Below are 13,159 nucleotides of genomic sequence, written 5' to 3'. Positions count from 1 at the left end.
AATGCTGTTTTGATCACTGGGGCCTTATAGTATAACCTAAAGTCTGGTAGAGTGATGCCCCAGCTTTGTTTTTATTGCTAAGAATTGCCTTGGCTATACGGTGTTTGTTCTGGTTTCATACAAAATGAAGAATTATATTTTCCAAGTCCATAATCTCCAAAGAAATGCAAATCAAAACCACCCTGAGATATCACCTAACCCAAGTGAGAATAGCCCACATCACAAAGTCTTAAAGCTGTAGATGCTGTTGTGGATGTGGAAAATGGAACACTTTTACACTGCTGGTGGAACTGCAAACTAATACAGCAGTATTTTTGGAAGGAAGTATGGAGAATGCTTAAGGAACTCAAATTAGACCTCCCATTTGATCCTATAATCCCATTACTGAGCATCTACTCGGAAGGAATAAAAATCATTTTACATAAGGACATTTACACCAGACTATTTATCACAGCTCAATTTATAATTGCCAAAATGTGAAAATAACCTAAATGCCCACCAATGCAGGAATGGATTTAGAAGATGTGATATATGTATACCATGAAATACTATTCAGCCATTAAAAGAGATGGAGACTTTAGATCTTTTTTATTAACCTGGATTGAGGTAGAATGCATTCTTTTTAGTAAAACTTCACAAGAACGGAGAAGCAATAATTCAATGTACTTAATTCTAATATGAAAGCAATAGGTGACCTAGTACATGGTTGGGGGTTGGGGAATGAGGAGCTGGGAGAGGGGAGGCAAAATGGGGTTGGGAGGTCAAGAGTGTACGGCACACCTCTAAGTGAGGCTTTACTTAACAAATGCAATCTTAACCTAATTCTTTGTACCCTCAATAAATCCCAAACAGTAAAAAAGAACATTTCATCCAACAGCAGCAGAACACATATTTTTTAAATCACATACAGAACACTCTCCAAAATAAATATGTCAAGTCACAAAACAGAATTAACAAATTCAAAAAAACTGAAATGTTGTCAAGTATCTTTATTAGCCACAAAGGCATGAATCTAAAAATCAATGCAAGAGAAAAATTAGAAATCGAGTTTTACTTAAAAGATACAAAATTTGGCTTACCTTAAAAAGGAGAAAAGATATTCAAGTACATAAAATCAGAAAATAAAAACATTGCAACTAATATCCCAGAAATAGAAAGCATCATAAGAGACCACTGTGAGCAATATGTTACATGCCAACATATTGGATAAGGTAAATAAATTAATAAATTCCTAGAAATATGCAACACATTGAGGCTGAAACTTGAAGAAATAGAAAATCTGAACACACTGATAAGCAAAAAGATTGAATTAGTAATCAAAAACCTTACAACAAAATGCTTAAAGCTTGATAGATACACTGGAGAATTCTTCTAAAGAATTAGAGAATTAGTGCCACTTCTTGTCTAACTCTTCCAGAAAAGTGAATAAAAAGGAATATTTTCAAACTCATTTTACAAGGCCATCATTTCCATAATACCAAACTAGAGTAGACTACTGAAAGAAAAAATAAATTATAGATCAATATCCCTGAAATACATAGCTGCAAAAGTCCTTAACAAAATACTAGGAATCTAAATTCAACAGCACAGAAAGGATCATACACCATGGCCAAATGAAATTGATCCCAGGGATATAAGGATGGTTCAGCATATGCAAGCCAATAAATGCATTATGTCACATTAACAGAATGAAGGATCAAATTTATGTAATCATCTCACAAAAGTGTTTGGCAAAATTCAACATTCTTTCATGATAAAAACATTTAATAAATATGGTATAGAACACAGTATATATAGTGAATAATGTACTAGTTACTTCCACATAGTAAGGCCATATACAGAAAGCTCACAGCTAATACCATACTCAGTAGTTAAAAGCTTTTCATCTAAGAAAATGAATAAGACAAGAATGCTTAATTCTCATCATTTCTATTCAATACAGTACTCAAGATTTTAGCCAACCCCCCAGAAAATTAGACAAGGAAAAGAAATAAAGGGCATCCAAACTGAAAACTGTCTTTGTAAATGACATAATGCTGTATACAGAAAATCCTGAAGACACCCCCAAAATCATTACAATTAAAAACAAACAATAATCTGTAGTGTTTCTATATGCTAACAACAAACCATTCAAAGAAGAAATCAAGAAAAAAATCCCATTCTTATAGCATCAAAGGGATAAAATACTTAGGAATAAGTTTAGCCAAGAAGGTGAAAGATTTGAACACTAAAACCAGAAAGAAATCCACACATTTATGGTCAATTGATTGTCAACAAAAAAATGCCAGAACAGCTAATGGGGAAAGGACAATTTCTTCAGTAATGGTGATGGGAAAACTGGATATCCACGTACAGAAGAATGTAATTGAAATCTCATCTCAAACCATACATGATTAGTTGGCAAGAGTTTCCATAAAAATTGCCACAGTCACTTAAGCAACATGTATTTATTGTCTCTTATGTCTGGAGCATGCAAGTCTGGTATCAAATTGTCAGTGGAATCGTGCTCCCTCTAATAAGCACTAGGGAGGGATCTGCTCCAGTCCTGTTGCCTAGCGTCTGCTATTCCTTGGGTCTGGAAACAGAACTCTAATCCTCACATAGAACTCTTTCCTTGTGCATGTCTATCACTGTGTCCTCTCTCTATAAAGAAACCAGTTATATTAGGTTATGACATACCCTAATGATCTCATTTTTAACTTCATATAGATCCTAACCCTATAAAGATAGGGTTAAAGATCCTATAAAGATCCTAACCCCAAATATGATCATATTACGAGGCACTTAGCATTAGCACTTCAATATAAATTTTTCAGGCACAAAATTCAACCCATAGCAATGTACAAAAATCAACCCAAAATGAATTAAAGCATTCAATGTAAGATGTGAAACTCTAATACTGCTAGAAAAAACACAGGAAAAAAGTTTTCTGGCATTGGTCTGGGCAATAATTTTTTAGATATGACTCCTCTAAAGTACAAGCCAAAAAAAAAAAAAAAAAAAGGAAAAATAGACCAAAGGGATTTCATCAAACTGAACTTATTATTTTTTTTATTTTTGCAGTTTTTGGTCAGGGCTGGGTTTGAACCCACCACCTCTGGCGTATGGGACCGCTGCCCTACCCCTTTGAGCCACAGGCACCGCCCCAAACTAAACTTTTTCTGCACAGCTAAGGAAGCTACAGAGCAAAGAGACAATCCATGAAATGGGAGAAAATACTTGTGACCCATCCATTAAGGATTTCATATCAAAATATACACAGAACTCAACTCAATATTAAGAAAACAAATAATCTAATTAAAAATGGCAAAGAAACTGAATAGACATTTCTCAAAAGAAGACATACAAATGTCTAACAGGTATGTGAAAAAATACTCATAATCACTAATGCTCAAAGATATATAAATCAAAAACACAACAAGATATCCTGTGGGCATCCGGTTAGAATGCCTATTACCAAAAAAGCAAAAAGAAAGTGTTGGTGAGGATATGGAGAAAAGGAAACACTTGTACACTGTTGGTCAGCATGTACTTTGATACAACTGTTCGGAAAACAGCATAGTCATTAGCAATCTCGCTTCAGGATGTTTATCCGGAGGAAGAGAAATAAGTATTTCAAGGAGATATCTGCACTCCCATGGTTGTTGCAGCATTATTCACAATAGTCAAAACATGGAATTAACCTAAACACCCATCAATGATGAAAGGATAAAACTGTTATGTAAAATGAAATATTAATTATCCTTTAGAAAGAGGGCAATCTTGTCATTTTTGACAAAGTTGATGAACCTAGAAGACATTATACCTAGTTATGTAATCCATGCACAGAAAGACAAATATTATATGTTCTAATTTACAAGTGGAATATAAAAAAGTTAAACTTGTGGAGAAGCAGAGAATAGAGTGGTGGTAGTTTCCAGGGTCTGAGGATGGTGCAAACAGGGAGATGTTTGTCAAAAGGTACAAAGTTTTGGTGCTGCAGGATGAATAAATTCTGGGTATCTAGTGTAGAACATAGTGACTATACTTAATAATATTCTACTATCTACTTGAAATTGTCTGAGAGTAGATCTTCAGTATTTTCATCATACACACAAAAAGAAAGGGTAACTCTGTAATGTGATAAATATGATAATTAGCTTGATTATGCTAGTCATTTCATAATGTATACATATATCTAACATCATGTTGTACACTTTAAATATATTACATTTTTATTTGCTAATGATACCTCCATAAAGCTGGGAAAAAATAGAATTAAATCTATAGATCAGCATGGATAAAATTAATATCTTTACTGAGTTTTCCTATTTATAAATATCTATGTTTCCACCTTTTATTTAGCTTCTAGTAAAGTTTGAGAATTTCTTCAATTATAACAAAAACAAAATAACTAATATTATTTTGGGTCTGGAAACAGAACTTGCCATGGGTAGACAAAAAAGAATAAAAAGACTGTAGAAATAAGCCCTCAAGAAATTTATAATCTACTGAAATAGACCAATGGAACAATTATATATAGTTATTAGTGTTAGGATAAAGTGTGCAAAGGTGAGAACCAAAAAGAAAAGTGTTTGTCTTGGTACCTAGGGGTTGGGGACAGAAAATGATATCCACAATTAGGCCTGAAAGGCGAGTTGGTTTCGGGAAGGTTTGGAGAAGGTGTGGAAGACAGATCTAGGCAGAGAAAGAAGCATGTGAAAGATGCAAATTTGGGAAACTGCGATGCCTCATAGGAGCAGCAAGGTGAGTTGTCCTACATAGGCATAGAGAGCGAAAAATAGAAGGGAAGATATAGTTGGAGAGGTAATAATTATAGCTGTTATATATCTACTACTTACTATGTACCAGATAGCGTTCTGAGAACATTGGAGAATTTATGTCCTATAGCCCATACTATCCTCTTGGGAAGAAAGCTCTCCAATTTAAAAATAAGAATTCTGAGACTGAAGATCAATTAAGTACTCGCCCAGCACCTCAACAACGAAGTGATAAAATTCAAACCTAGGCTCCAGGATCCATGCTGTTAATCACTGCACTATGTGTCTCCAAGGAACAAGCCGAGACACGTTTAGGGGTTTGCACTTCATCTGTGGAATACTTGACAATCTTTGAAGAGTTTTAGGCCTTGAAATTTAGCAAAGCAAGAAAAAAAAAAAAAAGAAAAGAAAAGAAAAAGGTGAATTAGGGATCTGAGAAGGAATTATTCTGCAATCAGTAACAACATTTAAGAGGTTTAGTACCAGTCCTCCTCAACTTACAATGAGGTTATGTTCCAATAAACTCATCATAAGTTGAAAAAATTATATCGTAAGTTGAAATTATGTCATAAGTAGAAAATGTCTTTAATACTTTACACTTAGCCTACTAAGTATCACAGTCTATCCTACTCCACCTTAAACTTGTTCAGAAGATTTACATTATCCTATGATTGGGAAAAATCATCTAACACAAAGCCTGATTTATAATAAAGTGCTGACTATCTCATGTGATTTACTGAATAGTGTGCAAGTGAAAGTGAGAAACAGAATTGTTGTACATGTACTCAAGTATGGTTTCTATTGAAAGCATATTGCTTTTGCACTACAATAAAGCTGCAAAAATTATAAGTGGAACTAAAGTCAGTGACTGACTGTATTCTGGAAAAAGATAGGAATATAAATTAAGGGCAGAAGGATGGAGAAAAATATAAATTTTAAAGTGATTGATATTAAGGAGGCAAGAGACAGCATCAACAGTGCTGGTTGAGGGACATGTTTGGGGTCAATAAGAGTGGATGAGTTCTTGGCGTCTGATTTTGACATTTTGATAGGTGATATTGGTATTGATTACAGTAGAGATAGTTCAAGTGTTATAGGGTCTTGACGGCCTTCCTCGTGCCTGCTCTCTCCATGTACTTCTTCAAAAATGGAGGTGAGAAGTCAGTGCCTCTTCTCTGGGATTTTGTAATAATAACACTCCTAGGACATGACTGTATCCCACCTACTCATCATCCAGCATGGTTTTTCCCACTTAGGCTCTGTGAGGTCATCTTTTGCATCAGTATCTCCAGAAGCTAACAGAATGAGAGGTTTGTTTATGTATTTGTTGAATGAATACAATGGCACATATAAGCGATAGGGAAGAATAGGGATCAGGAAAGATTAGAGAATAGCTTTTATGTTATATTTACTCCCTTAGTGGACAAAAGAGGAGTCAGAACTACAGGGAGTATGTTGTCTATTCTTTCTCATAAAGCATTGGATTTAGGAAAAGAATAGAGAGTACAGGTAAGATGACTGGCTACAAATACTGTGTTAAGGAATAGAATTTGCTTCTTTAGTTCATGGCTGAAAGTACTGCAAGATGAAATCTTTCCCTTAGCATGACTTGTATCTTTTGTATGTATCAAGAGATTGTGTTATTAAGTCACCTTTAACATGAAAATTCAGTGGCCAGTGGGGATAAAAGGCTTGTCTATATCTGTAAAAATAGTTTTATGAAAAATATTAGGAATGATATGTTAAGGGGATAAAACAAGAGAAAGTATCCAGGACAAGACAGTTACAAATGGGACTAGGGACAGTGGGACTAGATGTGGTATGGAAATCCAAAGAATGGATGAGAAACAAAAAAGACAAGAACAGCCCCTGTGCATCACCGTGAGCCTAATTATGTTCACCAAACTCAGCTATGTCCCATTATTCATGTTTCCTAAGCTTAAGAATTATCCAAGAATTCTTCCCACTTAGAAGAAAAACTTTTAGCTAAGGACATTGTATTTGACTGATGGCTTATCTAACCTCTCGCATCTCTGATCTTTTAATACCTAATTTCCAATCTGTATCATCTGAATATATAGCTATTGATATCCTGTTTACCTGATTATGCTTTACCTGTAGGTGTCCTATGGATGGTGAGCAATTTCTAAGTGATTAGTATTATTTCTTTCTATTTTCCCAACACTGCACATATTGCCTTGCATATAAAAGACATTTTAAAAACATTAAACATGTTACAGAAATATGTAGGTCATAGAATAATTTTCTACTCACTTTCTAAGGAGGATAGATGACGGTAACAAATGGGAGGATCTTTTATTTGCTGTTCTTTTGTCAACTTGAAGACACATAAATGATGACTGTGTGATGCGGTATATTAGAGGAGATAAATTAATTCACATTTGACAAAAGTGAAAGGCATAAAAGGGCCAAGGTGGAGGTGGAGAATGGGGAAAGAAGGACATGCTTTTAAAGACATTTGGAAGGGAGAGGAGTTGGATACTGTACACCCAAGTTGGAAGGATAACAGAAATTTCAAAGTAAAGTTTCGTGTTCTGATTTCTGGAAAGCCCTTCTACGAACTCCCTTATAATCTTTAAACAAAAAAACACAGATTTCTCAGACAGCTCTAGTTGAGATGTTTTTTAGTGTGCTGGGAAATGAGGAGAAGGGGTAAGTCCCTGCCGTGGAGGTCAGGACAGGAACTTCTGTGGCTGCAGCTGCATTAGCATTAGACAGGTAGGTAGGGGAGTAGGTGTAGAAATAGAGCCTAATCTGCTGGGAAGAAATGCCCAGGAATGGTTACTGTCTACCTTTAAACAAGGAGTCTGCTGTGGATGATTATAAAAGGAAAGAAAACTGGGGTTTTCTACTTATGGTAGGATGCCAATATACATAGACAGGCTCAGTAATATAGTGGAAAGCCGTGCAATTCAGTTTCTACATTTAACACTGCATGAGTATTAGTGTACTCAAAATATAAAGTTTGGATGGGATGGCAGGGAAGCTTCACAGGCAGCCCTCATAGGGAGGTGGCAGACATGCCTTCTTGTCACCCAGGGAATCCCTCCTCTAAGACACCTTTATTGGTTTCCCATTTGTGTACTTCATGAGGAGTTTGGATCATTAATATAGGCTATTTGGGATATCATCAGACAGTACAGAAATAGGGTAAAAAGTTTTGAAAAACCCTCAGCAATCCAACAGTGAGCTATCAACCAGATAATTAAAGGGAGAGACGTCATTGCACAGTTTCAGTCTGGAACAGGCAAAACAGCCACTTTCAGCATCTCAGTCCTCCAGTGCTTGGATGTCCAGGTTTGTGAAACCCAAGCTTTGATCTTGGCTCCCACAAGAGAGTTGGCTGTACAGATCCAGAAGAGCCTGTGTGCTCTTGGTGACTCCATGAACATCCAGTGCCATCCCTGCATTTCAGGGGCACCAATGTGGGCGAGGACATCAGGAAACTGGATTATGGACAGCGTGTTGTTGCAGGCACACCAGTGTGTGTCTTTGATATGATTTGTTGGAGAAGTTTAATGACACGAGCTATCAAGATGTTAGTTTTGGATGAGGCTGATGAAATGTTGAATAAAGGTTTCAAAGAGCAGATTTACGTGTACAGGTACTTGCCTCCAGCCACACAGGTGGTCCTCATCAGTGCCACACTGCCTCATGAGACTCTGGAGATGACCAACAAGTTCATGACAGATCCCATCCACGTCCTGGTGAAGCGTGATAAATTGACCCTGGAAGGCATCAAACAGTTTTTTGTGGCAGTGAAAAGAGAAGAGTGGAAGTTTGACACCCTGTGTGACCTCTGTGACACACTGACCATCACTCAGGCTGTCATCTTCTGCAACACTAAAAGGAAGGTTGACTGGCTGACGGAGAAAATGAGGGAGGCCAATTTCACCGTGTCCTCCATGCATGGAGACATGCCCCAGAAGGAGCGTGAGTCCATCATGAAGGAGTTCTGCTCGGACACCAGCCGAGTGCTCATTTCTACTGATGTCTGGGCCCAGGGCTTGGATGTCCCTTAAGTGTCACTCATCATTAACTATGACCTGCCCAATAACAGAAAATTGTATATTCACAGAATTGGGAGATCAGGTTGATATGGCCATAAGGGTGTGGCCATCAACTTTGTGAAGAACGAAGACATCCGCATCCTGAGGGACATGGAGCAGTACTACTCCACCCAGATGGACGAGATGCCAATGAAAGTTGCTAATCTGATCTGGAAGCGGCCTCCGTGCTGAAGCTGTTCTCTAGCTCCTGGCTCCTGTTTAGGGCAGCTGCCACTGGCTGGTGTGGACTCTTTCATCCCCGCCCTGGCCCCAGTGTGCCCCCACTCTCTGGGAGTTCTCTTGTCTTTTCTTATCCACGTGTAAACAATGCATTACTCTTAAGTCTTTTTCAGTAAACATTTAAAACTTTAAAAAATATATATAAAGTTTGATACATTTAACTATTGAAGGATGGGTGTGGTGGCTCATGCCTGTAATCTTAGCACTCTGGAAGCCAGAGAGTGCCTGAATTTAAGAGTTCGAGATCTGTGGAGAGCTAGCTGTGAGGTGGCAGGGCCCCCACAGCCTGGGGAACATTCAGGGAATAAACCCCCAACTGCTTCTCCTTTCCCAGAGCAACCATATTCCTTTCTTCATGCTCCTCCTGCCAGAAGTCAGATAGCTCTTTGTCTAGTTAATTTTCAGGAACAATGCAGAGATCCTTGTGATCTTTCCCTTTTCACTTCTTATGGTATGTTAACGAAGTTGAGTAGAAACCATTAACAGGATGATTTGTCTTTATTAAAGTTTTACATTTTCCAATCATACTATAAGACCAAAGATATGTCTTTTGTCTATGCTACTTCTCGGTAGACAACCCTGTCGAGATACTATAAAATAAAGCTGATTTTGTGTGTTGGTGCTGGCTGCAAGCATCAGCTCAGTCAGATCTCCTGATCCCATCTTTCATCTCTGTCTTCTCTCATGTTCTATTTTACTGAAACTCCACTGCTTCTACTCTGATTCATTCCCCTTCCCTGTGCTGGGTTGCGAAAGATATCAGCCTGAGCAAGAGTGAGACCCCATCTCTACTTAAAAAAAAAAAAAAAAAAGGAAAAAAAACTAACTGGGTGTTGTGGCAGGCACCTGTGGTCCGGGTATTGTGGTGGATCCTGTAGTCCCAGCTACTTGGGAGGCTGAAGCAAGAGGATCACTTGAGCCCAAGAGTTTGGAGTTGCTGGAAGCTATGATATCAAGGCCCACTACCCCAGGCAACAGAGTAAGACTCTATCTCAAAAAAAAAAATTAAAATAAATATGAAATATAATAACATAGGTGAAAATAAAAATACAAGTGCTTAGAACATAGCAGACACTTAAAAGCCTACTTTCTTCCTGAATCTTCGATTCAGATAGCTACTAAAATTTTTATTCAAGTTTAAACAGTGAAAAAATAGAAGGAATGATGGAACCAATTTTCAATTTTTTAAAAACTGTTTTTTGATAAGAGAATAATGAGGTTTTTGTGAGAATAGCCTTGTCACCTTAGAGTTTTCAGTTATTAGTGAATGGAATGCTGATCATAATCAAATAGACACACAAAATATTGTGAAAGGAAAATACACACTCTTCAGAGGGAAGTCATTTTTACGCCTAGAGATATGGTCATAGTACTAGATAATAACCATAACATAATAATCCTCTTTTATTTGGTAGTATTTTCAAAATTGCTACCTCTCCATGTTCTTATTTGTGTCTTAGATTCTAGGGTGGTAGAAGTTTCTTCAACTTCCTTCTAATCAATTTCAACACCACTGTGTAACTCTGCACCTACATTTTAAGAAATAAGTAAAGTATTCTTTTGTCCCCTTCTTTGCAATCTCCAGAGAAGATCATCTTTGCTCAGACTCCTCAGCATTAGCAGCCTCTTCACTGATCACCAGGAAGTAACCATATTGTCAGAAATTGGGGTGCAATCACAAGGTCAGGACATCTTTCTACCACTTTAATGGTCCTTTTATCTCTTTCCCCTGGGACTAGAAGGTTAAAAAAGTAGATTGAACTCCACAGAGCTTTTCCTATCTACACAGTTCCTTCCAGGAAACTGCTTTATTTCTGTTTCCAGACAGCCAGAGTTGTATAAGATTATTTGATGTTAGTAATATTATCTCCAAAGCTTCCACCACAACAGATTTGATCCCACTGCTTGACCTACTAAAAGGGAGGATGAATTAAGAAGTCCAGGAGGCTCCCAAAATGAGTATTAGATGCTACAATTGCAACTGATCCTAATGAAAAAAAAATGGGGAAGATAATCTATAGCGATGGATAAAGCTGGACAGAGAACAACCAGGAAAACACAAAGCAATACAGTAAGACATAATTTTAAAAAGAATTGGTATAAAAGATGGCCTGGATGATATTTCCCTAAGGACGTACATTAGAGTAACACAGAGAAATATAAGATGCATCATGGATCCTTAGATCTACAATGAGAAAAAGGTATGGACAACAGAAAGGCCTTTTAATTTAATTTAATTTAACTTTTTGTCCAAGGCATGAAGAAAATTAAGGCATAACCACTCTCTGAAGCCAATGGTGTAATGTAAAGTGCTCAAAAAAGTAGTTCTGTTCAACCATTTCTGTTTGTTTCATGTCAAAAGGAATATTATATAGTTGAGAAAGTTTAGAATAAGCATTGATATGAAATCATGCTTGAATGAAAAGACTCTAGGAGACTGCTTAGCAGCTCTTCCAGGTCATAAGATTGGTGCTCAGCTGCTGTAAGAACTAGCATATGCATTTGAAATTTTCTCAGTGATCTTTAAGGCTCTAAGGGGAGCTAAAAGGAAATAAAGGAAGGTGGAAAACAGGCATCTGCTATTATCACTTTCATTGAGGGATAGCTGAACGTTGCAACATATGAATTAATAAACATATCTTCAGTATTGGGCAAATTCTAGAACAGCTTATCTATGGATAAGTTGCAAGAATAGTTTCAATTTGTAGAAATGGTAGCCTAAGTTCATCATATACTTAGTTAATAAGGTTCAAGAAATGTATATGCATTTGTCATTGGATTTTCTCAAGGAATATGAATAATTTTTCCTTATGTCTTTTGGAAGAAAATAAAAAAATGAAAGCCCTGTGATTGACAACATTTGATAAATTGCTTTCTGTTGAACAATTTACATAGAATGGGTTGGGTCACAAATGTCTTGAGGACAGAGACTGTTTTTTGCTTATCTTGGTGAGCCTCCATGGAGTACATAGTAAATGCTCAAAAATGTTAATATTTAACTGAATAAAGGAATGAATAATATTGAATAAGTTATTCAATATTAATTGGTTTATGTAAGCACTCTTTTATAACTGTGATAACTTTTAGAACTGTGATAAAAGAAACCTTACAAGGTAGCTTTTGTTAAGATTCTATGGATGCTTCTGGACTAAATGGTTGCTGGCAATGATGAGTTTGGCTCTGAATTGACTTTTTATTTAAACACACTAATGATTATCATCAGTTTGACTAATATGTTTGTGTCAACATTGTGGGTAATTATAAGTCACAGAAATTAGAAGCTCAGAGATTAATATGTGCTTTTTAAATATTTCAAAAGTGTCTATATCTTTTGTCAAACTTCCTTATGGCATTAAAAAAAAAAAAAAGGAACCTGAAAATCTTAGAGACATGGTTTCTAGAATTGCAATTATTTTCTGTATGTGATATAATGAGTAACTTGAGGTCGTATATTTAATGAGGTTGAAATAGTTTAACTTAATATATCTAGTTTCATTTTGCAATGAGCAAGGAAACTTTGACCTCAAAATGAATGGATCAGAGTTGGCCAGAATTGTGCATGGTAGTTTTGTAATGCAGATTTCAGCTAATGGACCATGTAATTAAGATGACCAATTGCTAATGCCATTGGAGAAAGTCCAAGAGCTCTGATATGAAGCCTACCAATTACAGTACATTTCCCACTACTATCCAAGGAGATTAATAATTCTTTTCATTGGCTTTATTGAAATTCTTCAACAAATTTAAGAATATTTCAATTCATAATGGAAGAAATAGTATTATGTCTACTTGTACAGTTAAAGTACAGGAAATGAGAGAGGCATAGCTCATCTCTAAGTATCTATAATAGTTCTATCTGGTACTTCTTTATGTAATAGTACTTTCATAATTATATTTTACCTCACTGATATTGAGTATATATAAATGAATGCACAATATATTGATTTTCTTTGTCAAGGATTAATAAATAATCCAAATAGAGGTGAAAGGCAAAGGATAACATACATAGATGACTCAATTCTTTTTAGATATACAGTGTCAGTAAGCAATAAAAAAGATTTCTTATAATTATAGAATTTTCTTTCCCTT

General features: G+C 36.3%; 1 protein-coding gene across 1 annotated transcript; it reads left to right on the top strand.

Moving 5' to 3' along the window:
• Positions 1–7,951: 7,951 nt before the first annotated feature.
• On the top strand, positions 7,952–9,002 carry LOC128563605 (eukaryotic initiation factor 4A-III-like). Its single transcript, XM_053559013.1, has one exon. The coding sequence runs from the start codon at positions 8,279–8,281 to the stop codon at positions 8,801–8,803; it is 525 nt and encodes a 174-aa protein (XP_053414988.1). The 5' UTR covers positions 7,952–8,278; the 3' UTR covers positions 8,804–9,002.
• Positions 9,003–13,159: the final 4,157 nt, after the last annotated feature.

The sequence above is a fragment of the Nycticebus coucang genome, chromosome 13, assembly GCF_027406575.1.
Source record: "Nycticebus coucang isolate mNycCou1 chromosome 13, mNycCou1.pri, whole genome shotgun sequence".
Lineage (NCBI taxonomy): Eukaryota > Metazoa > Chordata > Mammalia > Primates > Lorisidae > Nycticebus > Nycticebus coucang.
Note: the sequence above shows the minus strand (reverse complement) of the source record. Positions and strands in the feature narration are given on the sequence as shown.

What these genes read in the sequence shown, in the direction of transcription:
- LOC128563605 (XM_053559013.1), top strand. Translation starts at nt 8,279, where the DNA reads ATGATTTGTTGGAGAAGTTTAATGACACGAGCTATCAAGATGTTAGTT.